The 27,785-nt window shown below is 55.7% G+C and overlaps 1 protein-coding gene and 2 long non-coding RNA genes across 5 annotated transcripts in view; all 3 read left to right on the top strand.

Moving 5' to 3' along the window:
- Positions 1–9,187, top strand: part of LOC141374941 (uncharacterized) — a 35,574-nt gene extending 26,387 nt beyond the window's left edge. The window contains exon 3 of the long non-coding RNA XR_012382153.1: positions 9,086–9,187. This is a non-coding gene — a long non-coding RNA (uncharacterized lncRNA). The remainder of the gene's footprint in view (positions 1–9,085) is intronic.
- LOC112836336 (uncharacterized) lies at positions 1,913–9,071 on the top strand. The gene is made up of 3 exons (XR_003211461.2): positions 1,913–2,192; positions 6,558–6,618; positions 8,749–9,071. It is a non-coding gene; the product is annotated as an uncharacterized lncRNA (long non-coding RNA).
- Positions 9,188–10,250: 1,063 nt separating the features above from the next.
- Positions 10,251–26,426, top strand: GTF3C5 (general transcription factor IIIC subunit 5). 3 transcript variants are annotated; one of them, XM_025887963.2, is made up of 11 exons: positions 10,251–10,613; positions 13,491–13,710; positions 15,015–15,213; positions 19,069–19,264; positions 20,426–20,530; positions 21,876–21,990; positions 22,475–22,555; positions 22,753–22,850; positions 23,818–23,900; positions 24,563–24,705; positions 25,709–26,426. In XM_025887963.2, the coding sequence occupies exons 1-11, from the start codon at positions 10,452–10,454 to the stop codon at positions 25,864–25,866; spliced, it is 1,560 nt and encodes a 519-aa protein (XP_025743748.1). In that variant the 5' UTR covers positions 10,251–10,451; the 3' UTR covers positions 25,867–26,426. The 3 variants fall into 3 exon arrangements, with proteins under 3 accessions (XP_025743748.1, XP_025743747.1, XP_025743746.1); XM_025887962.2 differs by having other exon boundaries at positions 25,264–25,842; XM_025887961.2 differs by lacking the exon at positions 25,709–26,426 and having other exon boundaries at positions 24,563–25,398.
- The last annotated feature ends 1,359 nt before the right edge of the window (positions 26,427–27,785 follow it).

Below are 27,785 nucleotides of genomic sequence, written 5' to 3'. Positions count from 1 at the left end.
GGGCTCTGGTTCCCAGGGCCCTCTGCCTGTTTAAATCCCCAAGCAGATTGGAACTCCTCAAATGCTCCCTGTGGACATCCCTCTCCTCCGCTGGGGCCTCGAGATGCACCAGGAAGAGAGCTGGTCGAGACGAGGTCTACGCTCCCTTCACTCTAGAGTTTTGCCAAAAACCAACTGCTCGTTGGCTGTGTGCTTGGCCCCAGGGGCTGAGCCAGGAATGAGGTTTCCCAGCGGCGTGATGCCTGGCAGCCAAAAGATGGAAGCAGCCCGAGCATCCATGGAGGGAGGATGGACACATGAAATGTGGTCTATCCATACACCCAGTAGTACTCAACCTCAAAAAGGGGCTGGCGGGGAGGGAGTGGGCAGTTGGTTTTATAGGACCAGAGTTTCGGTTTTGCCAGCCGGGAGAGATCTGGGTGTGGATGGTGCTGATCGCTGCCCCCCGCCCCCCACAACAATGTGTGTACTTTTAATGCCACTGAATTGTACACATATAAATGGTTAAAATGGCAAATTTTACATTCTGTATATTTCAGCGCCATAAACAAAAAACTGGAGGTTGCAGTGTGGCCTTGGTGTTTGCTGAACACAGGCTTGAGAACTGGAGCCCAGCCTGAAACGGCTCGCAGTCCAGGTGGAGAGGCCCCTCTGCAGAGGCCAGCAACGCCAGGGCGCCCTGCTCTGGAAGAGCCACGGAGGCGGAGGGGGCGCTTCTCCCGGGGGTTAGCAACTGGGCACCCAGCAGGCAGCAGCTCTGGAGCCCCCATGTCCTTCTTCCCTTTCTCCCAGATGGGTTCGCCTGCCTCTGGGCTCCAGGAACACTGCTCCTTTTGCCCGGAAGGCAGTTCCCTCAATTCCTCACCTGACTCACTCCTTTGTTTTAGCCTCTGCCCCCACGCATCCTGTAAGGAGGCCTTGCCCAGTTACAGACTCACAGCTCCCGGCAACTGTCCCATCTGCTGCTGATCATAACTGTCAGCAAATAGCTCTATGTACCGCCGTCTGAATATATTTCATGCAGGTCTCCACTGCTTCCCAGCACTCAGCAAATAGACACTTTCAGTGGGCAGATGGGTGGGTGGGTGGATGGGTGGATGAGTGGATGGTGGTTGGTTAGATGGATGGGTGGTTGGATGGATGGTTGGATGGGTGGTGGTTGGTTAGATGGATGGGTGGATGGTGGTTGGTTAGATGGATGGGTAGATGGATGGGTGGTTGGATGGATGGATGGATGGGTGGATGGTGGTTGGTTAGATGGATGGGTGGTTGGGTGGATGGGCAAACAAATCAATAGGCCTGGCCCTCCCCATCCCAAAGGGGCTGATGCACAGTGAGGGTTCAGAGCTTGTGACAGGTGGAGCTGGGGGTGAGGGCTGCTTTCTAATCTTTTGCTCCTCGACCTGAGCCTGTGTAGGTCATAGACCTATGCCCCCTTCCCCCACATCAGTGAGAGGATACCAGGGACCCCAGCCCAGAGCTGCACCTGGAAGGCAGCACCCCCACCCTCGGGGAAGACAGGAGGGCCCTCCCAGCCCACCACCTGATCTGATCAGCTTGAAAGACCCACCCCAAATGGCACCCTTGTCCACGCTGAGCACTTCCCATGTAAATAGTGGGGGCCATGTATCCCTCCCAGCAGTGAAACTGAGGCACAGGCTTGTCCACGGTAGAACTTTAAAGAACCTCTGCCCAAAGGCTTTCGAATCTGAAGGCAAGCCCTCCCATGGGATTAAGGGGTGTCCTGGCTTCGGCCGCTCTCTCCTGGGACCTGCAGACCCGCAGGCCTAGCCAGGCAACAGCTACTCCCTCTTCACTCCCCGCCCCCCAACTCCCTGCTCCTGCTCCCTCATTTCTCACCCTGTTGTCTCCGTCCCCACCTTCCTTCCTTCTTCCGGGCTCTGGCCCAAGCTGCTGGCATGCTTGACTGCACGGGTCATTCCTCCCTGCTTCTGAGGGTCCCCAAGCCCCCAGACCAGCCAGGCTCGGGCTGGTCCCCCTTTGCTTGCTGAGGTGCTCCTTCCTTCGTCCAGGCCCGATGAGGTGTCTGTCTGCCTGGGAAACCAGCCAAGGAGACCCGGTCCCCCACAGTCGGGCCGGGGAATGGGAAGGAGCCAGGGTGCCGCACGCAGGGGCCTCAGAGAGCGAGGAGGACGCCCCTTCTTAGAGATCGCTCCGACCTGAAGGAGAGGGTAGGGCAAAGGCGAGGAGGCCCAGGGAGGGGGGGGCAGGAATTTGGGGATGGGGGCAAAAGCTGTCTGGTTGGAAGGAGGTGGGAAAGTCAGGTGAGATGGACCCGAAGACTCTCACCACAGCAGGTGTGAGGCAGTCAGGGGAGGGATTGGATTTGGGATTGAGGGGAAGCAGCGCCCCCTGGCTTCTGCAAGGGGAAGGTGGGGAGGCTGCCCCAAGGGGGGGTCAGGCAGCCCCTCAAGATGAAACAGCTCCTAGGTCTAGGGAACCCTGGCAGGCTGGTCCTGGGGAGGGCCCCGCGACCCGGACACAGCCCGGCCTCACCCAGGGAGAGATCATAAATGGTGCAGGTCCCAAGAGGGAAACATTTTGTGACGTGCAACAAAATCACAGGTGCACATGCCCTTTGACCCAGCAATCTCTTCCAGACATCCAGCCCGTGTGTGAAAGGACGCACAACAGTGATTCATGGCTATGCTGTGTTTGCAAAAGGTTGGAAACAACCTAAGTATCCCTCAAAGAGGGCTGGTGAAAGAAATCAAGGGCCAACCATACGGTGGGACAGTGGGTATCTGTTCAGAAAAATGAGGAAGCGCCATGTGAATTGATGTGGGGTAATCTCCATGATATATTGTCGAGTGAAAAAGGAAGGTGTGGAACGGAGTGTATAGTGACCTGCCATTTGCGGGCAAGTAATTTATAGTTGGCTTTAATAGATTGAGGAGTCCTCTTTTCTCTCCAGGGAAGCCAGTAAAAGCATGTGTAACCATTTATTAGAGGGGAAAACAGAGTAATAACCCATTTGTGGGTTAGCTGTTCACTTTTTAAAGGGGGTGGAGAAAAAAATACATATATATCATTTTGCTTATAACGATGCAGATTATCTCCAGGGAGACAAACAAGAAACTAATAACATTAGTCATCTCGACAGAAAAGAGGACCTTAGTGTCTGGGGAAAGGAGTTGGAGGGGCTTTTCTCTCATGGGTTTTGATGTCCTTTGGATTTTGAACCCCGAGTATCGTCACCCATCCCCCTGGAGGAAAAATGTCAGAGGCCAGTTAGGGGCTGTTTGCAGGCAGGGATAATGCTGACCGCTGACGTGAGCTGCGTGGGGCTATAGAGCGGGAGGGAGGAGAACATGGATCCCTGATTTAGGGGTTGGAGAGGGCCACGTGGCAGTGGATGGATTGGGGGACCAGGGAGCGTGGGGAATCCAGGATGACACCCAAATTTCTGGTGTTTCTATTCCTGAGAAAGGACCCCTAAAGGAGGAAGGTTGGGGGGAAGAGGTGTAGGGAGAGACAGAGGAATCCAGTTTGGGTATCATTTGTCTTTTTTCCCCTTGACTGTCCAGGACCCCCTGCAAACCTCCTTTGTGGAGAAATTTCCCCTCGTGGGTGGTCTTGGGGAGGGCAGTTGCCGGCACCACACTCACATGTCCGCATGAGCCCTGGGCTCTCCATGCGACCCAGCCCACTTGACGGGGTGACTCACCAAAGGGCACCAGGGAATTCCTTGGGTGATTGAAATATTCTCTATCATGATCGAGGTGGTGATTACACTCATATATTTGTAGATATACTGAATGATACACTTAAACAGGGTCTATGTCACTGCATATAAATTATACCTCAATAAAGTTGATTTGAAAGATTTATTTTTCATATATACTACTCACATATTATATATATTTTATATGTAACATATTAAAAGCATGCACATATATATGCATGATTACAATGGCACAAAATGCGAGAGGAGTCTAAATATGTCTCTGCATTGTTGTGGAAATGGTTAAGAGTACTAACGTATTTGACTTTAATAGAACAAGGATTCATACTATAATCTCTAGGGTAACCAGTAAAAGTATGTTCAGCTATTTATTAGAGGGAAAATAGAATAATAAAATATAATTAGTATAAAAGAGGAAGTGAAAGGGGAGGGGACGACAGAACAGGCGGGGCAGATAGGAATATAAAAGATTTCCACCCAAATAGATCAGCATTGCATTAAATATAAAACAATTAAATACTCCAGTTCAAAGACAGAGGGTATGAGGCAGGAGGACGAGCAGACTCCATCTGGCTTGCAAAAGGCAGACAAAAATTGAAGCGCGCAGAAACACTGGAAGTGAAACAATAGAAAAGCGTATACATCAGGAAAACGTGAACCAAAACAAACCTCTTGTAGTGACAATTTAGACTTTTCTGGAGATGAAGAGGAATATTTCATGACCATTAAAGACCCATTTGCCAGGCGCGTGTAACATTTCTAAATTTACACGTACACAAAAACACGGACCTCAGTCGGAAACAAAGCAAAATTACGAACCTGCGAGGAGACTAGGCAAAGTCATGATTACAGTGGGGAATTTTAACACATCTCTTATAGACTGCGCAGATGAACACACACACACGCGTGCGCACATGCATGTACACCCGGGAAGGATATAGGACGTGGTACCTGCCACGTTCTTTTCAGATGTACCCAGAACACTTCACAAGGCTAACTGTATGCTGGGCCATAAAGCAAGTCCCAATATATTCTAATTTTTATTTTATTTTTTAAAATTAATTAATTAATGTATTTATTTAAGAGAGAGCATAAGCAGGGGAGGGGAGAGAAGCAGAGGAGGAGGGAGAGGGAGAGAGAATCCCGAGCCGACTCTGCACCGAGCATGGAGCCAGACACGGGGCTCCATCCCACAGCCATGAGATCATGAGCTGAGCCCAAACCAGGAGTCTGATGCTCAACCGACTGAGCCACCCAGGCGCCCCAACAAGTCCCAATGCATTTTAAAGGAAGGGTTGAAATCATATAGAATGTGTTCCCTGACTATTGTGAAATTAAGCTAGAAGTCAAGAACAGGAAGGATAATTTTAAAATTCCCTAATTTTTGGATATCGAGCAAGAGACTTCTAAATAACTCCTGGATCGAGGAAAACAATCACCATGGCTGTTTTGGAAGCATTTTCGAGTGAGGGGACCAGAACAGGGACAGGGAGAGACGGAACAGAGGGGAGGGAACGAACAGAGGGGACACCCTGACGGGCAATACAGGCTTTGAAAAGACCCTAAGAGAAGTTCTGCTTTTTTTCTTTTTAAGATTTTATTTATTTGTCAGAGAGAGAGAGAAAGAGAGTGAGAGAGAACACAAGCAGGGGGAGCAGCAGGCAGAAGGAGAAGCAGGCTGCCCCCCGAACAGGGAGCCCGATGCGGGACTCCATCCCAGGATCTTAAGCCAAAAGCAGATGCTTAACTGACAGAGCTACCCAGGCATCGCGAGAAGTTTCACTTTGAGTTAGGATTTAGAAAGTTGTGAAAGACCACATGCTCCCACGTTAACAGTGAAACATCTCTGGGCAGTTCTGAGATTTGGGGGGAGGGGCTGGAAGTGTACACAATGGTAAGGTCCTACTTTACACCAAAGAAAACATTAAGAATACAAAATTAGGTGTAAAAGCAAATCACTATTTAGAAGGAGGGGAATAAAGCATAACAAATAAGAAATAATTCTATATGACATCCAAGTATCCAGGAAAAAATTCATACTAATTAACGGCTGGACATCTCTCTAGAACACCTTTTCCCACATATTTTGGCTACCATACTCTTCGTTTGCCTCCTCATACAACAATAATCTTGATTCAATTTTTTTTTCAAGATAGCACCTTCTTTTTTTTTTCTCTTTGTAGTTAAGTAGGCTCCACGCTGGATGTGGGGCTCAAACTCACGACCCCAAGAATAGAGGTGCACGGCTTTTCTGACTGGGCCAGCCAGGCGCCCCTACAATTATTTGTAACATCATTTTCTACAGAGAGGATGGAAAGTCTTCAGCATGGCTGATCAAAGTTCAGCTTCTGTTATTGCTAGTTAGAACACCTTTTCTCAGCTTTACAACTTAGTACTGAGAATGCCATAGCAAAACAGAGATCAGAAATGCTGGAGAGCATAAAGCATGCTACTTTGCACCCAGACGTGCTGGCTCTCCATAGTACCTCTACAGAGTTGAGCCCTACACAGAATTCCGGTAAATTCTGTTTTGTGCGATTCCCATTAAAACTAAACAGAAATGTATGTTACATTTATACTTGTTTAGTCTGCATTATCACAGTTTGACAGAGAACTCCCATTCTGAGGGTTGATGAGAACCAACTTCTCTGCTTGCATTTAAAAATTGTGAAATCCACAGAACATAAAATTTACCATCTTAACCATTTTTAAGTGTGCGGCTCAGTAATGTTAGGCACACTCACACTGTCATGCAACCGTCACCACCAGCCGGCCCCAGAATTTGTTCATCCTGCAAACTGAAACTCGAGACCCATTAAACACTAAGTCTCCACTCCCTCTTCTCCCCCAGCTCCTGGCAACCAACACTCAATTTTCTGGTTCTCTGAATTCAACTGCTCTAGGTACTTCAGGTAAGTGGAATGATACATACAGTATTTGTGTTTTTGTCGCTGGCTTATTTCACATAGCATAACATCCTCAAGCTTCATTTATGGTGTAGCACTTGTCAACACTTCCTTCCTTTTTAAGACTGAGTAATATTCCATGGTATAGACAGACCACATTCTGTTCGTCCATCATCTGTTGATGGACACTTGGATTGCTTCTGCCTTTTGGCCACGGTGAATAATGCTGCTATGAGCATGGGTGTACAACTATGTCTTTGAGACCCTGCCTTTAATTCCTTTGGGTATACACTTGGAAGGGGGATTGCTGGATCATGTGGTCATTCTAGGTTTAATTTTTTGTGGAGCTGCCATACTTTCTTCCAAAGTGGCTGTACATTTTACTTTCCTCTGCTTGTGTCTGCTAATTGAAGGAATTTTCCAGACTAGCTTCTGGCTCTGACAGTTATACTACCTTTGGCCCTGGATCTTCATATCGCGACACCAGTAGGTGTCACAGAAGGCGGGAGAGTGTGTATTCCTGGAAGCCATTCCCACAGAGGATGGCCAGCAATAGTCACAGATGTGACTGCAGACCACACACGGATTCCATGCAATCCAAACGGAATGTACTCCCACCTGGACTTCCTTTTGTCAAATCCCTTAAATGCCCGTGACCACTTCGATGCCTCCCAACACAAGAGCAAGTGTGATGGAGGGCAGGCTAGGTAGAAAGAGACAGAAGTCTTTTTTTTTTTTATTCAAGATTTTATTTATGTATTTGAGAGAGAGAATGAGAGAGAGAGAGCACGAGAGGGGGGAGGGTCCGAGGGAGAAGCAGACTCCCCGCTGAGCAGGGAGCCCGATGCGGGACTCGATCCCGGGACTCCAGGACCATGGACCTGAGCCGAAGGCAGTCGCTTAACCAACTGAGCCACCCAGGCGTCCCAAGAGACAGAAGTCTTAACCAGTTGCAGTTGAAATATCTTACTTTTAAAAAATTTTATAAAAACATATGCCTGTGTGAACACAAGCGTAAGGCACCTCCCAGAGCCTCGGAAAAAAAGGTCCCTGCTATTGAGGGGCCCTGGTGTTTAAATTTTATTAGCTTCATTGTAAATTTACCTTTGCCTGGCAAGTATTTGAAAATATTTAACTTGGCAACATAAACGCTATTTATGAAGAACCTTTGAAGTTCTCTCCTGTGCGCATTTAGTTTAATTTTGCTTTGGAATACCAAATTGACTAGGAAGGCCAATGTACTTGGCAACAGTTTGTCCCACTTGTAGCTAAAAGGAAACTGAAGCCCCTGGATGAGCCCCATTGCCCGGCGCCCCACCGCTTGCCAGTGCGGGGACTGTGCAGGAGGATTCCCGGACCCGGGCGTGCGTCTGTGCGTGTTGGGAAAGAGGCGTGGCCTCCCTGCGGTCGGAGGAGATTAGAAGCAGGCTGCTGACCCCCGCCCAGCACAGGACTCTTGGGAGGGTCTGTTGCCTGGGCCCCCTTCCCCTCTCTCCTCCTTCAGCGGCTGCTTCGCCTTCTTCCAGGTGTCACGGGCACCGATGACCACCAGGCGGCGGTGTTGCCTGCGAGGACGCTCTGTCGCCATCTGGTGGCCAAAAATGAACACTGCTCCTCTCCAATTCCAAGGGTGCAGGGACAATCTAGTCCCGGCTGGGGAATACTAAACACCAACTGTGCGCTTCCCAGACTGACCCTGGGGCCCAGAATGGAATATTCAGATTCCGCGGCCCAAAGAAAACATTTTCCAGGGGCGCCTGGGTGGCTCAGTTGGTTAAGCATCTGCCTTCTGTTCCGGTTACTATCCCAGGGTCCTGGGATCAAGCCCCAGATCTTGCTCCCTGCTCAGCGGGGAGTCTGCTTCTCCCTCTCCCTCTGCTGCTCCCCCTGCTCATGCTCTCTCTCTCTCTCTCCGTCAAATGAATAAGTAAAATCTTAAAAAAGAAAAGACAGGACAACACTTCCCAAAGCCTTCCTTGCCCTCCCCTAACAGAATCAATAACCTCCCATCGCAGGTCCCCCCATAGAAGAGGATCCCCAGCCAGGATTCAGGACTGACTTCATGCGTACCCAACTCACAGCGGTCTGATGTAAATACACCAATTTATTAATTTACAATACATATCTGTTCTTTAGAGTCTCCTTCCCGGAAAATTAAACAAACCACCAGAAGATTGCTTGGTGAGCACGGAATGAGAACAAAAGGACACAAGAAATCTGAAGTTAATTTCATCTCAAGGCATGAAAAATTCCGAAGCATCATCCCGGCCTCACTGCATAGCATCTTCTTTGGTGACAGAAGATGCCCCAGTTCCTGCCAGAGAGGCAGGTCAGGGACTGCCAAGTCCTCACACGCTGGAGAGTCTGTGGTTCCTTCCACCCGTGCATCGGCTGCTGCTGGTGGATTCCTGTCAGGGGGGACCTTTCTTTCAGTTTTGGGGCTCCTGGCCGGGCCCTCCAATTATGGTCCCAGGGTCCTGGGGTCCCCCCCTCCCTGCTCGGCGGGAAGCCTGCTTCTCCCTCTCCCACTCCCCCTGCTTGTGTTCCTGCTCTCGCCGTCTCTCTGGAAAATAAATAAATGAAAAAAAAACATAAAAATAAAAATCCATGTAATGGCCAATGCAGCCGATGATTCAGCCCTCTTACATCCACCTGGAACGACGAAGCCTTCTTGTGATTCCGAAGTCATTTCAGGAACTTGGGGTACCCACGTCCAAGGGGTCCCTTGCTCTGATTTTTAGCTCCTGTTATTCTCAAATGCAGCCCCCTCCCACTCTCACGGCCACGTCCCCGGCCCCCGCGAAGCCTCGCAGGGGGTCTGCATCTGAGCCTGCTTCCCCCCACAGGCCTCGCCCCCGACCCAGGCGCTACGCTAACAGGGTTTCACCCGCAGAGGTCAGGTCGCGCGCTCCAGGTACAAAACCCTTCAGGGACGCAACATCGCACTCAGAGAGCCCACCCGTGAGGCACACCCAACTTTTAGGCTCCATCTGGCCCATGTCGACCTCCGACCCCTCGCGTCCCCCACTTCGCTCCCTACAGTTCCGTCCCCACACAGCACGCGCTTGACAACTAAGGAACGAGGGACGGACGCCCACTTTCCTCCCCGAGCTCCGCGGCCGAGGGCGCTCCGGGGTTTTCTGTGCGTGGAGGTGGGGCGAGCATTCCAAGCGGTTTCCTCACGCTCGCATTTGCACATCCGACTCCGCGCGGCCTCCGCGCGCCGCGGGAGAAGTCTTCCCCGAGCGGCCGGCAGGACCAGGGACACAGACCCGCGGAAACCCCTCGGCCGAGCCCGGCCGGAAATCTACTCAGCCCCGGGATCGTCCCTCACCGGAAGGCGGGACGGAAGTGTGCCCCGAGCCTGCCCCCAAGCCGTCATTGGAAGGAGCCCTAGAAAGGGGCGGGGACCCGGCCCAGTTCTGCTTCCTCATTGGCTGAAATCTATGCGCTAGCGAGAAGGGGAGGAAGCAGGCTTCCCCCTGACGCTTCGTTGGCCCTCGGGTTTTCATTGGCTGAAATCGAGGGCTGGGCGGTGTCTCACAGTCGTCCGGGTCCCTCGCGGGTTGCTAGGAGCGACAAGCCCTTGCTCCGCCCCTCGGGCTACCCTCTTCTTTTTAAACCCCCAATTGAGGACCAGGCGGTCCTTCACCTCGAAGCGTGGGGGTCTGACCTCGGGCCTTTGCTTTCAGAGGCCTCGAGTCTCGCTGAGCCCAGGGAGGTAGAGAGACTCGAGCGGCGAGGCAACCCGGAACGATTCTTCCGCGGAACCATTGCGGCGGGGCCGCTAGGAGCGCCCGCAGGGACGGACCGCGGCGGGCCGGGCCAGACTGGCAGGGATGGCGGCGGCGGCGACGGCAGCGGCTGACGCGGGGCCGGGGATCGCGGTCCCCGTGGACCTGCGACGCGAGCGGCGTATGGTGTGCGTGGAGTACCCAGGCGTGGTGCGCGACGTGTCCAAGATGCTGCGGACTCTGGGCGGCGAGGAGGGCGTTTCCCGGGTGAGGAGCGGGATGGGGGCAGTGGCCGGGACCGCGGGAGAGACCGAGTCTCGGGACCTCCGCCGGAGGGGCGGGACCACCCGGGGAGGTGTGGTTTCCTTGGCAACGGAACTCGGGGCGGGCTCTGGGGCGGCCAGTGGGCGGGGACTTGCCGCCTGCGCGCCTGGGAGGACTGCTTTTCCCTGGGAGCAGCGGAAAAAGGTTGTGGTGGAGACCCAGGGAGGGGCGGCGTGTCCTTTCCATCCCTTCCTCCGGGGATCCGGGGAGCCACAGCCCCCGCGACGTGCTGGGCTGCCACTTCCTCATTCACAGAGAGGGGACCGGGTGTTGTGTTGTTGGGGTTAAAGGTGGTAATGGGGGCACCTCGGTGGCTCAGTCGGTTAAGCATCTGCCTTTGGCTCAGGTCATGATCCCAGCGTCCGGCTCCCTGCTCCGCGGGGAGTGTGCTTCTCTCTCTCCCTCCTTCTGCCGCTCCCCCTGCTTGTGCTCTCTCTCTGTCAAATAAATAAATAAAATATTTAAAAAAAATAAATAAAGGTGGTAATGGCCAACAACTTCTTCGGTACCAGGTGCTTTACTTACATTCTATCCTCATTAGAGCCCTGCCAGGTAGCAAAGGGCATTGTCCACATTTTACTAGGAAACCGAGGCAGTTTGTTCAAGGTCTCCCGGAAAATGAGGGAGCTGGGATGACTTCTTCTTCTTCTTTTTTTTTTTTTAAAGATTTTATTTATTTATTTCAGAGAGAGAGAGAATGAGAGATAGAAAGCACGAGAGGGAAGAGGGTCAGAGGGAGAAGCAGACTCCCTGCTGAGCAGGGAGCCCGATGCAGGACTCGATCCCGGGACTCGAGGATCATGACCCGAGCCAAAGGCAGATGCTTAACCAACTGAGCCACCCGGGAGCCCCGACCTGTTAATTCCAATCTGAAGTTATGTTTTAACACATTTTATTGTCTGTCTTGGCCGCTTGCTCTCAGCTTGTAAACTCCATGAGAGCAGGACCTTGTCTCTCTTGTTTACTCCTGCAGTCCTAACATCTTTAATAGTGCCTTCTTCCAAAATATTTGTCATATGCATGACTAAATCCTCACAACAACCTAGGGAGTTAGGCACCATTTTTCCCTTTAAATTTTTTATTGTTATGTTAATCACCATACATTACGTCATTAGTTTTGGATGGAGTGTTCCATGATTCATTGTTTGTGCATAACACACAGTGCTCCACGCAGAACGTGCCCTCTTTAATACCCATCACCAGGCTAACCCATCCCCCCACGCCCCACCCCTCTAGAAACCTCAGTTTGTTTTTCAGAGTCCATCGTCTCTCATGGTTCGTCTCCCCCTCCGATTTCCCCCCTTCATTCTTCCTCTCCTGCTATCTTCTTTTTTTTTTTTTTCTTAACATATATTGCATTATTTGTTTCAGGGGTACAGGTCTGTGATTCAACAGTCTTGCACAATTCACAGCGCTCACCATAGCACATACCCTCCCCACTGTCTATCACCCAGCCACCCCCTCCCTCCCACCCCCATTTTTCCCTTTTTTCAGATGAAGACTCAGGTAGGAAAAGTTGGGTCAAACAAACTCTCACGTGCTACAGTGGGGATTTGAACTCATGCATGTCTCCCCTCTGAAGTCTGAACTCTTACCTGCTGCTTCCTCATGCTTAATGAATATTGAAAACCTGTCATTAAGCACAGGATGCTATAGAGGCCCAGTTAGTCTTGTTTTGTTCTTTTATCCTGACTTACTCACTCTACCTCGGCATTGACAGGACCCTTGCTCTCACTAACCCCAGGGATATTTGTATCCGACTACAGTGTGAGCCTTTTGGAAGAGACTGGCCATTGATTCATACCATTCCTGCTGCTTGTGCACCTTCTCTGCCAGGCCCGCAGCTGGGGTTATTCCCAGCCTCACGATCTCATAGATCTGTGTCTCATGAGAAGGGATTCCTGAAGGTTGGGGCTCCTTTTAACCTTCTTTCATTCGATGTTTCCTGAGCATCTCCTAAGGGCCAGGCTGTGTCCTTAGTGTTGGGGAGCCAGCAAGCTAGAAGGCAGATACTCTTGGCCCCGTGAGCATTGTTGGGCTTTCATGTGCACACAGCTGACTCTTACTGTGTCCCTCCTACTCTGTGCGGGGCAAGCACTTGTGGGTGCGTGACTTGTGTAGAGTGTTCACCACGAGTTAGACACCAGACAGCGTGTTGCATATTCAACAATTCAATCATTCATTTAATCATTGTTAGAATCCCGTGAGTAGGTACTGTTCGTATCTCCATTTTAAGGAGAAGGAGCAAAGGCTTGAAAAGGATAAGTGACAGCTAGTCAGAGCCAAAGTGCTTGTTACTAATTGATTTCAGTTCCTTCAGACTTGGAAACATTTGCACGGGAGACTGAATAGCAAGACCCTTGGGGCAGGTGGCGCCTCGGGTAGGAAGGTGGAGACAAGCCACCCTGCCCGCCGGCCTCGGTCCCTGCGTGGAGGACTCGGGCGTCAGCAGCCTCGGTCCCTGCGTGGAGGACTTGGGCATCAGAACACCGCCATGGAACGTTGCCACAGGAGGCGCATGAGTCCCCGCACTGGACGGGCACTTGGGTGGGGGTGCTCTACTTAGCTGGCGGTTATCGTCTCTAGCTTTCCAGCCTCTTAGAAGGAGGAGACTATCCTCATTTTCTCTACTAGATAAAAACTAAGATACTGGGGTTCGAAAAATGGGTCTTTTGAGAATTAAAAGCTCAGAATGAACCATGAGCCCCCTGACCTCCCCTTGTCAGCTGAGTCACCATCAGGCTTTTGTGGAGCAAGAGACAGCTCTCTGCCAGCCACTTAGCTACCCACTGGTCACTGTCTTCCTTGGCCTCGCCACAGATCTACGCAGACCCCACCAAGAGGCTGGAGCTGTACTTCCGGCCCAAGGACCCTTACTGCCACCCAGTGTGCGCCAACCGCTTCAGTACCAGCAGCCTGCTGCTCCGGATCAGGAGGAAGACCAGGCGGCAGAGGGAGGTGCCGGGGCCTGAGCCCCACCCCGAGGTCACATTTGACATAGAGATACTTGGCACCATCTCCACCATTTACAAATTTCAAGGTAACCGCAGCTTACTGCGTTGGGTTATTTTAGGACCTGTGTCTACATTCCTGCAGGTGCTCTGTGGGTCATCCACGCAGTGAAGGGGGACAGTCTATGCCCAGGAATGAGGGGCAGGGGGTAAGCAGAGTGGGACAGTCCAGGCCCCATCCAAGAGGCACCTGTTTCTCCCTCTATGCAACAGTTCTCAGTGGACGGGGGGCTCATTGCTGCTCCATCTTCTGCATTCTTACGAAAAGCTGACGTTCTGTGAATAATCCCCTAATTTTTAAGGCCATCATGTGGGGCCAAATAAAACCGGTTAGCAGGTCTCCAATTCTTGACCGTCAGTGTTTTGGAACCTTCTCTGAGTCTTGACTGGTGCTAGTCTTGCCTTACCTCTGAAGCCTTCCCAGATCACCTCAGCCCCTTGGGACCTCATGTTCCTTTGAACTCTTAGCCAACTGGGTGTCTCCCGTGGGCTCCTCCATCGGTTTGCTGCCCATAGGGAACCCCAGTGAGTGGTGGTAAGGGGTGTGGTGGGGCGGGTAAGTAAGAAAGAGCCAGTTTGTTTGGGCAGGTGCTCAGCTTCCCTCAGCCTCGGGCTCTTCTCCATCCAGTGTGGGAGCCTGGGTTCCTCAGGCCCTCGTGAAGGGTTGGGGTCTGGGGGATGCCATTAAAGGGCCAGTTTGCGCACACAGGAGGCACTTGGTAGATTACTAGTGAGCCTTAGGAATGCAGTGTCAGCTGCGGTTCTAAGAGAATCTGCAGAGAGCACGGACGGAGAAGAGGGGCTAGAAAGTGGAATGGGATGAAACCAGGGCCAGGGACCCCTGAGCTGGGCATTTTGAACGTCAGTCATTCTGGTGGCATGCGGTGCTCTCCAAAGAGGGCAGTCCCTCCTGGGGCGAGGTCTTCCCGTGATGCGTTTTCCATCTGTCTGCTTGAGCCAGCACCCCGCCGCTCACCTTCCGTCCCAGCCAGCAGCACCGGTACTGGGGGCTTGTCTGATGTACAGCATCCCAGAGTCTTTAGCTAGGTCCCAGGAGAGTCATGTGCACTCTGTGTTTCAAGAAGCGCTGACCTAGACTGGACCCTCACGCACCACATCGCCCCCTCCTCCCCCAGCCCCTCTGGGAGACTCCCAAGTGCGCGGAGTCGCGTGCACAGAAGTATTTCCGAAGGTGCTGTTTCAGCTCCCACCCCCATGGCCCGCTGCACGGCTCCCTTGGCACCTCCGAGAACATGTGGGTGTCGATGCGCAGCAGCCGCCAGTTCCTGGGAGGGTGTAATGGGGTGTCTGCCATCTGGCCACCTCTTTCCAGGAATGTCCGACTTCCAGTACTTGGCCGTGCACACGGAGGCTGGCGGCAGGCACATGTCCATGTATGACAAAGTGCTCATGCTCAAGCCTGAGAAGGAGAGTTTCTTCCACCAAGAGCTGCCACTCTACATCCCCCCACCCATCTTCTCTCGGCTGGACACCCCAGTGGACTATTTCTATCGACCAGAGACGCAGCACCGGTAAGCCCCTCCACCCCCCAGCCACTGGAGCATCAGGGTGCAGAGCAAGGGCCCTGTGGTCAGAGGGCCTGGGTCCCAGGCTCAACTCTGCCACTCCTGAGTCAGGCAGTTAGTTCTGCTGGCTTTGCAGGCCCGTGGCTCCTGTGCTCCCAGAGGCAGCGTACCCGGTGACGTAGACCTTGCTCAAAGCTCCCACTCTACGGAGGGGGAGTCGGGATGTCACCTTAAGACTCGGAAGACTCATGCCCAAAAGTATGTACCTTGAAATACTTAGAAGGGTGAGTGCCTGGCAGAGCTTGATAGAGTAAACAAGTCCATGAATTGGGATGTGGCTAATGAACTTATGGCCTTTCTAGGCCAGGGAACACCGTGCAGCGTGTGAGAGCAGGCGCGTGGATTGATGTGGCACTTGCCCTGGGTACCCTCCTCTATGAAAAAAGCAGGTGTAGGAGCACATTCTGTGATATAAAAGTAAATTGTGGCATGACAATAGGACCCTAGAAAAATCTGGAAGATGGGGCCCAGAGCAGTTGTCTGTAGAGGGTGGGAGGATGGGAATGCTCCCTTTCCTCACTAAATGTTTTCATCAACACGTGCTGACCACGGGTCATGGCCCTGGGGCACTCCTTGGGGCCCCGCGTCAGCCGAGAACGGATGAGGTCCGCGCTGGGCTAGGTGGGGAGCTGGAGGGAGCATGAGTGAACCAGGAGTGAGCAGTGGACCCGTGGCCAGATGCATGTCTTAGAGGAGATAAAAGGGGTGTGGGTCGTAAGGGGCCGTGAGTGAGGTGAGGGCTCAGGGCCCTCAGAGGGGCTGACATTGGAAACAGACCTGAGCGATGACAGAGCCGGGCATGTGAAAATCCGGGGAGAACATTCTAGATCAGGGGACTGGCGCCTGCGAGGGAGTGGTTGAAGAGGGAGCCTGGGAGAGCGATAGGTCTCACAGACCATGGTGAGGGGCTTAGATTTGATCCTAAGGAGAAGGTGTATTGTTCTCTTCCCTTAAAAAAATACGGAGAGTTCCAAACACAGCCCAAAGTAGAGCGAGCGCTCCAGCGGAGGCCCAGCTGAGGCACCCGCTTCTGCGATTGGCACCTCTACCCCGCCTGCCGACCTGCCCGACCTCAGCTTCCCAGCGCATCCTTGAGAAAGCATCCCCCGTGCCCAGCCATGGGGAAGGACTTGTGTTCTCACACGGACCTGCCGCGCTCTTGCCAGGACGAGCAAGAGAACCGGCTTCCCCTGCGCCTGCCGGCGCCAGCCCTCCCTCAGTTTCCCCAGCCAGAAGCAGGACGCCCTGCAGCTTCCGTTCACAGTGCTCAGGCCTGTTGAATCTGTGGCCCCCTCCCCAGCCCTTTCTGCCCACAGGAGTGAGGGGTGGCTCCCGGGGCAGAGTATGACAGAGCTGTGTAAGTGGATAGGGTCGGGCCACACCGCTCCCGGCCAAAGCCCTCCACGTGGGGTGATGGGTTTTTCTGTGTGTGTGATACTCCGCACAGGAGTTTTAGGTGGGGGAGAGATGATTTGCATATTTCTAAAATGCTTTGATTATTTTCCCTCAGAGTCAGAAACACACAAAAATATGTAAGGGAAACTAGACTCCTCCGCACTGCTGAGCCCTGGCACGGGCTGGAGCGGCTGAGTCACCCCTCTCCTGTGGGACCTGTAGGCAGCTGCTCCCCGGCCTCTGGGAGAGGGACAAGGGAGGAAGGCTGGCTGCCCTTTGGACCACAGGCCCTTTTTTCCTCCGCATGTGGTTTATCAGTGTTCCAGCAAATGGAAAGAACCTGCCTTTTTTCCCAGGGCTACTATCGATTTTTCTGCTCTGCTGGCCTTCCTGGGTACACCAGGGCTGCTGGGCCTTGGGGGGGTGGTGGGCCACAGCCTTGCTGGCCCCTCCATGGGTCCAGGGAAGTTGAGCCTCCTGCAAGACTGTGGGCAGAGGAGAGGCTGGGAGGCTGGCTTGACAGGGGTCCCTCCTCCTTGAGGAAGTTAGTGGGGGAGTCAGTGAGGCGGCCAAGGAGCCCTTTCCCTGTGGTGACAGGCCCTGGCAGGCAGCCCACCCCAGCTGCCTGGGCTGGAGTGAGCCACCAGGGCCTTCCCTCTTGGGGCTCTTCAGGGTCTTGGGGATGTCGTTGAAGAACAGACACACCTGTTCGGGGTGGTTTCTAATGGGGTCACTTTACAAAAAAGGCACAAACTTGGTCTCGTCTTGTAATTTTGTTTTCCAACGTGTCCTTTATAAATAGGCAGATGGTTTCTACTCTTGTAAAAAATTAAGGTAGAATGGAAACAAATTTAAAAGGTAGTAATCACCTGGGTGCACTTGAGTGGCTCATTTGGTTAAGCGTCTGACTCTTGATTTTGGCTCAGGTCGTGATCTCAGGGTCACGAGATCGAGCCCTGAGTTGGGTTCAAGGTGGGCGTGGAGCCTGCTTCAGATTCTCTCCCACTCCTTCTGCCCCTTCCCACCTCAAAAAAAAAAGAATGAAATAAATAAAAGGTAAGAATCACCTGAATGAAAATGTGTGATGTCCAGGACATACTTTAAAATGTATTTCAAGGGGTGCCTGGGTGGCTCAGTTGGTTGAGCATCTATCTGACTCTTGGTTTCTGCTCAGGTCGTGATCTCAGGGTTGTAAGATCAAGCCCCATGTCAGGCTCTTCACTAGCACGGAGTCTGCTTAAGACTCTCTCCCTCTCCCTCTGCCCTCCCCCACTAAAATGAATCTTTTTAAAAAATCTTTTTAAAAAAAGTGAAAAAACGTATTTCAAAATAATTCCGTGCGTTTGCAGTGGGGTACAGATGAAATTGGCCATGTGGTGATAATCGTTGACGCTCACGATGGGTTGTGGGGCTTCTTGAGACTGTCCTCCCTTAGTATAAGCTTGACATTTCTTGACGTTTCTGACATCCAACCTTTTTTTTTAAAGATTTTTTTTATTTACTTATGAGAGAGAGCACAAGCTGCGGGAGGGGCAGAGGGAGAATCAGACTCCCCACTGAGAGGAGAGCCCGATGCGGGGCTTGATCCCAGGACCCTGAGATCATGACCTGAGCCAAAGGCAGACACTCAACCAACTGAGCCCCCCAGGACCCCTGACATCCCACCTTAACGAGGTAACCACCTGAGCATCTTGGCCTGGCGCCAGCAGAGAGAGGCCTGAGCGCAGCTGGCACTAGAACCCTCATTTCTGACGCCCGTGCTGTAGGACAGTGCTGTTCGGTAATGTCCGTCTTCTCTTCACGCAGCTGTTGTCCAGATGCTTCTGGGCCAAACATGCTCTGTCAGAGGGTGGCAGGACGGGGTTCACAGGGCCCAGAGTCCCAGCCCTGTCCATATAAGCTCTGACTCTAGGTAGGTTTCTAGCTGCTGTCAGTTACTTCGTAGGAAATTGGTTCCTTCCTCCTAAGGTTGTTTTGAGGGTTAAGGCAGTGAATCGTCAGAGTCAGTAAGTGTGGGTGTTGCCTGACAACTGACCGAGCGTGTCCTGTGTGGCTGCGCCTCACCTCCCCCTGCCCACCCCTGCCTGACGGTTTTCTGTTTCTCATGGGCTGTCCGGTGCCTTGGGTGACTCGGTGCGGTTGTGAGACCAACAGCCGCACCGCTTTTGGCTTCCTCCGGCTTGCGAGCTACGGGCCCCAGGGCCCCTCTGAGCTGTAGGCAGCAGTCACTGCCTCTGCCCCTGCCCAGCCATCAGCTGGAGAGCACAGGTGCTAAGATTCTCCCCCAACCCGTCTCCCGGATTCCGGGGAAAGGCACCCACTCGTGGGCTCCCTGCCTGGTCCAGCAGGCCTGTGCCTGGGGTTCTCCTGGAGGTGCTCCAGCCCACCCAGCTCTCTCTGCCCCAGGGAAGGCTACAACAACCCCCCCGTCTCAGGCGAGAACCTGATTGGCCTGAGCAGGGCCCGGCGCCCCCACAACGCCATCTTTGTCAACTTTGAGGATGATGAGGTGCCCACGCAGCCGCTGGAGGCTGCAGTCCAGACATGGAGGAGGATCTCCACCAACCCCATGGACCGGAAGGTGGAGGAGGAGCTGAGGAAGGTGAGCCCGAGCCCGGGGCCCTCCTCTGCACTGACCACCTCCCGTTTACCCAGTGGGGCCCTTCCCTCGTTCTGCAGATGGCTGTACTGACTTTTTAAAACTGGCTCATCGGCACATGGGAACGTTTCATCTCCAGATGTCCCGTCTCAAAGCCACGCCGGTATAAGCCCTACATTCCCAAGGTTGAAGATACTTCTTAGAATTTTCTTGAGAGATCCCTTAGGGGTGGGAAGCGATCAGTGCATTGTCTGCTCGTGACTTCACAGTGGAGCTCTGGGGTTCAGGAAGCTTTCATTTATCCATCACTGGTGGCAAGAAACCAGATGGAGTACCTACTGTATGCCCCCTGATGCTTTATCCCGTTAGTGCTGGAGGGGACAGAGCAGCCTTCCGCCTGCCCCCCGGACGGCAGGTCCTGAGAGGAGCCAGCGGGGGCCTCTGTTGCTCATGCCTGCACAGGCATGGACGGCAGGTTCTCAGGGAGGCCACGTTGCTACTCACGGAGGCTCGCCTCCGCCCTTGCTGAAGCCCACTGTTCCCTTGGCGGGGGGGGTGGTTATTTCTTAGAGAGACTGTGTGGACACCTGACCGATTTCCAGCAGTCACTGGTCACTGGAGGGGAGCCATGGGGGACCACTATCTGAGGGCCCTGCCAGTCCTCCAGACACAGCCCAGTCCCTGGCCTGGCCCCCCGGCCCCTGCCCATGCTCTAGCCACACTGGCCTCCTGCAGTCCTCCCTTGGGCCAGGCTGTCCCCTTTGGCCTTCACGACATCCCAACTGAGACTTCACCCTCTAGGTTGGGGCTCGGGGTCCCAGAACTCTGGCATGTCCCCATCTTGGCCCTGCTCTGGCTCCTTTGGTCGTCTGTCTCCCCGACTGTTTTGTGAGCTGCATGAGGAGAGAGATTGTGTCCTTTGTGGTCATTTCAGGATGCCCAGGCCCTGCAGCCACACCTGACCCAGGCTGGGTGTGCAGTCCCCGCTTCAGAAGGCAGGGACCAGTGAGTGGGTGCAGCAGTTCCTAGAGGCTGCTCCTTGCCCTGCTTTCCACCAGCTCCTCTCCCGAAGGGCCTGCTGGGGACCAGACCATGCTGGAGAATTTGAGCCAGGCAGGCGGGAAGCTGCTGGTGCTCATTTCAGTCTCTGCCTTGACTCCCCAGCTGTTTGAAATCCGTCCCATCTGGTCACGAAACGCTGTCAAGGCCAACATCAGCGTCCACCCTGACAAACTCAAGGTTTTGCTGCCCTTCGTGGCCTATTACATGGTGAGTGCCCAGCCTCTTGCCTTGGTTCCCACCAGGGTCGCCCTGATTGCTAATCTGACCTGTCAGAGCTACAGCAAGAGCAGGTGGCCCTGTCCCGGTACCCCCCCCCGCCCCGAGGCAGCTTATTACAGCCCTAGGAAGGCCCTCCACAGCCTCCTAGTAATGCTAACCGTACTGGAATGATTTTAGGATTAAAGAATAATTATGTAACTTTTAAATAAAGGGATTATACTTTTTTTTTTTTTTAGAAGATTTTCTTTATTTATTTGACAGAGAGAGACACAGCGAGAGAGGGAACACAAGCAGGGGGAGCGGGAGAGGGAGGAGCAGACTTCCGGCAGAGCAGGGAGCCCGATGCGGGGCTTGATCCCAGGACCCTGGGATCATCACCCGAGCCGAAGGCAGACGCTTAACGACTAAGCCACCCGGGGCGCCCCAGGGATTATACATTTTTAAATGATCTCATATTAAGAATGTTCTAAGGACCAGGTGCTGGGTTAAGTGCTGTGTACCTATTATATCCTTTTTCCCCTCCCTGGGGGGTGGCAGCAGGATTCTCTTCTTATCTCTGAGGCAGAGCCGGGGCTCAGAGAGGTGACTTGATGTGCCAAGGTCCTTTAGCCAGCATGTGACAGAACCACTTGGGACCCCAGCCTGTTAGGCTGCAGAACCCAGGCCCCCTAACCACAGGGCCACCAGCCTTGGCTCATTCTACCTGGGTTGAGTGGGGGTGGGGGTAGGAGGGGCAGATCCACCTTGGACTCAGTCCAGAAGGGCCTGGGGATGAGGTGTCATTACTGAGGTTCCCAAAGGCGCTGGAGGAAGGCATCCTACCTGCCAAGGGTCCCTGCATAGAGCCCTGGGGAGGCAAGCCTGAGATGTGACCATGACGGTGATGACAGGTGGGGCACAAGGTGGGGCACAAGGAAGGCTCATCCCTCCTGTGCTCCAACCCCAGGCTTCTGAGAGCCACTGGCTGGCTGTCTTTTAGGATTGGCTTTCTAGACATAAGGACCTCAGAAGTACCACCCGTTGGGATGGCGGAAACGCTCCCTGGGCACTTCCTGTGTGCCAGGAGGCGTGGTAAAGGCTCCTGGGGCATCACCTCTTATAATTCTCACAGAAGCGATGGGAAAGGGGGCTCCTCTCACCTCCAGCAGGAAGACCAAGGCTCAGAAAGGCCAAGTGACCTGCCCAAGAACCGCCCAGGGCAGAGCCGGGGTGGGGTTCCAGAGCTGTGTCCCCAACTCTCGGGGTGTTCAGCTGCCCCGCCCCGGGCCTGCATCCCTGAGGGAGCCGGGGACTGGCCTTGGCCCCACTTCACACTCCTGCCTTTTGTCTCCAGATAACAGGTCCCTGGAGAAGCCTGTGGATCCGATATGGGTACGATCCCCGAAAAAACCCAGACGCCAAGATTTATCAAGTCCTTGATTTCCGAATCCGTTGTGGAATGAAATACGGTAAAAATTACTAGAACGATGTCTTTCTTTCTTTCTCTCTCTTAATTGCTTTCTGCTGCTAGCATTCTCTTTTGGAACAAGAATGAATCCATGTGGTGAAGACGAAAAAGCCTTTGCTCCTTGGTGAGGTGTTTGCAGAATAGCGTAGAAATGAGGGTCCCAGCTTGAGTCCTGGCTCCACCGTTGGCCCTCAAGCTACTGAACTCGTTCTTCATCCACTCAGTTATTCCACTTACTTCCTGCTCCTGCGGTGGGGGCCAGGCACCCCGTACGCGTCCAGTCCCTGGGCCAGTCCCACTGCCCGCAGTCCTGTGTGGCTGGCCCTGGAATGGTGCCTGCTGGCAACTGGTGCGGGGGCCCTGGCATCCCTTTCTCAGGAGCCGGCCCCGGGGAACCCTGGTGCGCCATTAGTGCAAAGCCAGTTTTGTTTGCAAGAAGGGGCTCTTTGCCTCCTTGCGCCCGACATGCCCTTCCTCGCCTACAGGTTATGCCCCGAGTGACATGCCTGTCAAGGCCAAGCGCAGCACCTACAACTACAGCCTTCCCATCACCGTCAAAAAGATGCGTAAGTGCCTCTGCTCGCCCTGTGGGATCGGGGCTGATTTGCCCTCACAGAGACGCGAGGAAGGTGGGCATCTGGACTGCGGGGTGCGGTGGGGCTTCCCAAGGGGTCGCTCCAGGGCGCTGCTGGCCAGCACACCAGGGAGGGGTGGGGAGAAACGTCCCCCTGTATTCCAAAGTACTGCTGCTGTCCCCTCACAGCCAGCCAGCTTGTCACCATGCATGACCTGAAGCAGGGCCTGGGCCCATCGGGGATGGCCAGCACGCGGAAATTGACCTCCAACAAGTACAAGCTCAAGGTGGGTGCCCCCTGAGCCCCAAAGGAGAGCGGTCGCCCACCCGGCTGAGGGTGCAGGGGACGGGGGAGAGGAGGCACCTCCCATGTGCAGGCTGGGCACACACTTGCTCCCAGAGTCCCTGGTCTGGGCCAGCAGGATGGGCTTTGACAGGCAGCTCTGCCCACCAGTGCCTTCCGGGACGACCTTGGGAAGCACAGTGAGAGCTTGGTGTGGGCAGTGGGCACTGAGGACCATCTGGGCGTGTCTCCAAGAGGGATAGGTGACACAGCAGCTGTGCGTGGCTGCCTTTAGTGAGCCCGTGGCCGGTGCCCGGATGGGCCGACTGGGGTGCGCGAGAGTGTGCAGAGCCACGGCAGACCGCGGGCCCCCCGCTGCGGGCGGGGCGGGGTGCTGGCAGCCAAGAGCCCAGCACCCCTCACAGGCTCGCGGGGTCCTCGGCACGCCCGAAGGTGGCAATCTATGGGCCTTCCACCCACTTGGGCTGTCTGGTCCTCCCCTTCCCCCCCCGGCTCGGCTGCCTCCTGCAGGGGGGCACGGAGGGGCACGGAGACAGGCGCCGTCATTGTCCCCTTAGGGGGGCAGCCGCGTCTTCGCCTCGGTGGCCGTCCCCCCTCCTCCAGCACCCTCACTCGGGCCACCGTCCCTGCCTCTAGAGACCAGACACTCGGTAAGCCCTGCTTCTCAGCAGGTGGCCTGTGGAGCCACAACAGGCCCGGTTGGTCGGAGGTGGTGAGGAGCGAGGGCAGACGGCAGGAGGCTCGCAACGCTGGCGTGCCAGCCCACGCCGTAACATGTGGCTCGCGGCCCTAGAGCCAGCGGCGCCGGGGCCTCTGCACGCCTGCTGCTGGCCCCTGGCCTGTCTGCACCGCCTGAATCCGGGGGGCGGTGGGGAGCCGGGCCCGCCAGGTGCACACTGGCTGGGGAGAGCTCCGAGCTCCAACTCGCTGTCCTCCCGTCCTCTGCCCAGGACTCGGTCTACGTCTTCCGGGAGGGGGCCTTGCCACCCTATCGACAGATGTTCTACCAGTTATGTGACTTGAACGTGGAAGAGTACGTCTGAGGGACCCTGAGGCGCCAGGGGGTGGGGGATGGTGGGGCTCTGGACCAAGGCCTTCCCTGCTGCTCTCCTGCTGGCTCTCGGCCTCGGTGGGAAGCCCTGGCTTGGGCGGCGGGGGCTGGGGGCACCTCTGTCTGCCTCGTGGCCCGCAGGAGCGGTTTCTGGGGTCTGCCTGGGCCACACCCCCTGATCCGCCGCGCTGGGTGGGGCGGAGACCCGTGGCCCCCTCCTCTGTCGCCCACACGGAGGCTCGGGACACGGTTCCTGAGTCTCCTGGCCGACACTGGAGTCCTAACGACCTCCCAGCCTCCCAGCCAGTTGTTCTTAGTAATGTTTAAAAAGGGGGTGGGGGGCGCTGGGATGGGGAGAGACGGGAACTCGTTAGATGCAGCTTGAGTCAGGTGAGAGCCCGGGGTTTTCGTAGGAAAGTTCGCATGGCCACCCCCCACCGTCTGTGCAGCTTGGAGGCAGGGGCCACACCAGTCAGGACCCCCGCCGCGAGGGTCTGGCTTCCATGGGTGTTCTTCAGTGCTGCGCTCGGCCCTCTGCACGGCTGTCCCAGTGTTACTGTTCCCAGCACTGCCCCGCCTCTGCCAGACCCTCACGGCACCTGTCGGCAAAAGCCTACCCTGAAATGCTGTGTCCCGACCCCCAGGTTGCAGAGGATCATTCACCGCAACGATGGGGCTGAGAACTGCTGCACGGAGCGAGATGGCTGGTGCCTCCCCAAGACCAGTGATGATCTGAGGGACACAATGTCCCTCATGATCCGGCAGACCATCCGCTCCAAGAGGCCTGGTGAGAGCGCTCGGGGTGAAGGGGGGCCCTGCTCTGGGACAGAGCAAGTATCCCTAAAGGCCCTGCTCCCCAAGGAATTACACCCAAGTGGAATCATCCCCCCGGGAGCCAGATCCCCCAGGCTGCCTGCCTCTCCCTGGGTGGAGACAGGCCCGGAGGGCAAGGGGTGGAGCAGGGCTGGTGCAGGGCTGGAGCAGGGCTGGCGCAGGACTGGAGCAGGGCTGGTGCAGGGCTGGCGCAGGGCTGGAGCAGGGCTGGTGCCGCCATTGGAGCCACCGCTTTGTGCCCTGACACCCCCCTACCTCTTCCAGCCATTTGTGGGCGCACCCAGCCTGTCTTCTTACACCGGGAGAGCTGGGGCAGCAGGTGTGGGGGCCTGTCACCCCCCCACGGGCTGCCCGTTTCCCAGGACCAGGCAGCCCTGGTCACTGGCCGGTGATAGGGGAATGTGAGGAAAAGGGAGCACTTGCTGGTCTGCGGGTCTGATGAGGCGGCGGGGGGTGTGTGTGTGTGTGAGCGAGAGGACCCCTCTCACTGCTTCCTCCTGGACCCCGCCAGACTCCACGGAGCTGACGGGAGTAGGGGCTCTCAGCCTCGTTTGGGACCCGGCCCCATCTGAGAATCTGCTTGAGGCTCTGGACCCTGTCCCTAGAAAAAAGCACTCACATAGCACGTCCTGCACGCTGTCGGGGCCCCTTGGACCCGTGAAGCCACCCAGCCTCCTGTGCGGAAGTGGTTTGCAAAGCTGTTGGCTTCCGTATTGCCCTGCCGTGCTTGTTACACTGTAGGGTGCCAGGCCCCTCGGCCCTCTGTACTTCCCCAGGCGGCTTCCCTGGGGCCTGAGCCCAGACACGCGTCGTGAACAGGCCCCCAGCAGCCTGATCGCTGGTCCGGACGCTGGGCTGTCCGGCGCCTCTCTCGGGCTGAGGCCGGCAGTAGCTGGTCCGGGGGCCACCCAGGAGGCCTGAGCTGGGACACACACGGCCTTGTCTCCTGGCCCCAGCTCTCTTCTCCAGCCCGGCCAAGGCCGACAGGGGGCAAGAGCCCCTGACGTATGAGTCGGGGGCCGAGGAGGAGGAGGAGGAAGAGGAGGAGGAGGACTTCAAGCCGTCTGACGGCAGCGACAACGAGATGGAGACGGAGATTCTGGACTACGTGTGACACGGCCCTGCCCCCAAGCCTGGGCGTCCTTGATCGTGCAGGACTGGCGATGGAACCGGGAGAAGCCGTGTCTCCCCATCGCTGCCCACGGTAACCAGAGCGGCCCGAGGAGCCACCCCCCCCGCCCCCCCTCCCCCACCGCCACCGCCACCGAGGAAAGCTGGGCTCCCAGCACCGGGTGCAGCTGACCCTGGTCCTGCCCGTCCGCCCGTGACGCCTGCTGCGCGGGACTGCCCTCCGGCCCTGGGTGCTTGGGGACATCCCCAGAGGGTGTGACCCGGTTTTTCGCAGCCGTGAGCCAGCCCAGTGTCCAGCAGGATGAGCCGGGGCCCAGCACCTCTCTCTGGCCGAGGACAGCAGGAGCTGGAGGTGGGGAGGATGTGGCCGGGGGCGGGGTGGTCTCGCCTTGGAGCTGATGACTGGTGGCAGTGATGACTGGTGACCAGCGAGGAAGCTGGCCCGTGGTCACAGACGGGCAAAGACTGTCTTTGGGTTTGGATCCCATCCATTTGGGACCCAGCTGGAGTTGTTCTTACCAAATACACTTTTCCAAGGAGAAAGTGGTGTCTCACTGTGGGCGTCGGAGCCAGAGGAGAGTTTCCTCTTACAGGTTGGGTGAGAGCAGCTGGGAGTACCCCAGACGCCAGGTCCCAGAGTGTCCTGCAGCCTCGAGCTCATCCCTTACTGCTCCAGGTGTGTTCTTGAGAAGTTCAAGGGGACGCAGACCCTGGTGCCTCCCAGCTCCCTGGTGTGAAACTCCCACCCATGCCAGGGGGACAGCTGTGCCACCGTCCTACAGAGTAGCCTGAGCCAGAGGTGAGCCCGGTCACCCCCTTCTTCAGCCAGCGGACTGGGCCACCTAGTGTGACAGGTCCCCAAGTCACATTAATTCTAAAGTCCGATGCCTCAGGCAAGCCCCAGTCTGCTGCCCAGGCTCCTGGGGAGCCCCCTCAGAGGACCGATCAGGAGCCCCGGTGGCTCACAGTTGGCCTAAAGTGGCTAGTCCTGGCCACCTGCCTTGCAGAGGGGAAGCTGCCAGGCTGACCGCCCACGATGGCCCCGCTCCCTGCTGCTGGGGACCAGGAGGGGTCCCCTCCCCCATACTCAGAATAACTTTCTGTAGAGCGGGTTCTCAGAATTGGAAGAGCTGGACAGAAGGCATGGGTTAACAACTCCCCGTCCTTGTCCGGGGTGGGGCTCAGGCTCTTTCCCCCCTCGTCCTCACTGCCCAGCTGAAGGCGCACGAGCCCCTTCCTGGTTTCCTAACTCCTCCCTCCCCCCCCCCGCCTGCCCCCCCCTCCCCCCCCCTCCCCACCTTTCTCCAGCTTCTCTCCACTCTGCGTCCCAGAAGATTTGGATCTGGCAGGCAGGCTTGGTGGCGGCAGCAGGCGCGATGGTAGTGGGGCTGTGGCCTGCGTCCGAGGCGCCGCTCCTGGGCAGCAGAGAGCCTGCCGGGGCCCAGGCTGCGGGGCTGTTGGCCTCACAGGGCTCCGCTGTCCCCTGGCTCCTGAGTGCGTCCCCCTCACTAGAGGTGGTTGTGCGGTGGGGTCTGAGCAGCCGCCGTGAGCCGTGAGCCGTGAGCCGTGACCCCAGGGGCAGCCGAACTCAAAGGCACCATCTCAGGCCTTGTCCTTGGTGGCCTGCCTTTTCTAATAAGTAACCCCCGGTGACCAGAGTCCTGCACAGCCACAGGAAACAGTAGTGGCCGCCTTTGCGTCACCCCTACTTCTGTGCTCAGTTTTCTCCCTCCCGCTCTCTCTGATGCCCTTGGTCTCTGTCCCTTCCACTCTCTGTTGGTCGGTCTCCGTCTCTGCGTGGCTTTGCCGCAGGGTCTTTGCGTGGCCCATTTCTGTGGCCAGAAAGCCTGGCTTTTCCTTTTCCTTTTCCTTAAGGAAGCCCTCGGGGCTGGGCTGGAGCCC

Source organism: Callorhinus ursinus, unplaced genomic scaffold (genome assembly GCF_003265705.2).
Source record: "Callorhinus ursinus isolate GAN/ISIS: 27379988/994484 unplaced genomic scaffold, GSC_fseal_2.0 scaffold24, whole genome shotgun sequence".
In the NCBI taxonomy this organism is placed as follows: Eukaryota; Metazoa; Chordata; class Mammalia; order Carnivora; family Otariidae; genus Callorhinus; species Callorhinus ursinus.
The sequence above is the reverse complement of the archived record's forward strand: the minus strand, read 5'-3'. Positions and strand labels throughout refer to the sequence as shown.

Bases quoted from the DNA above. Each gene is read 5' to 3' on its own strand.
- GTF3C5 (XM_025887961.2), top strand. From the start codon at position 10,452: ATGGCGGCGGCGGCGACGGCAGCGGCTGACGCGGGGCCGGGGATCGCG. The intron at 15,214-19,068 runs GTAAGCCCCTCC...TCTCTGCCCCAG, and splicing joins CGACCAGAGACGCAGCACCG to GGAAGGCTACAACAACCCCC. The intron at 22,556-22,752 runs GTAAGTGCCTCT...GTCCCCTCACAG, and splicing joins CATCACCGTCAAAAAGATGC to CCAGCCAGCTTGTCACCATG.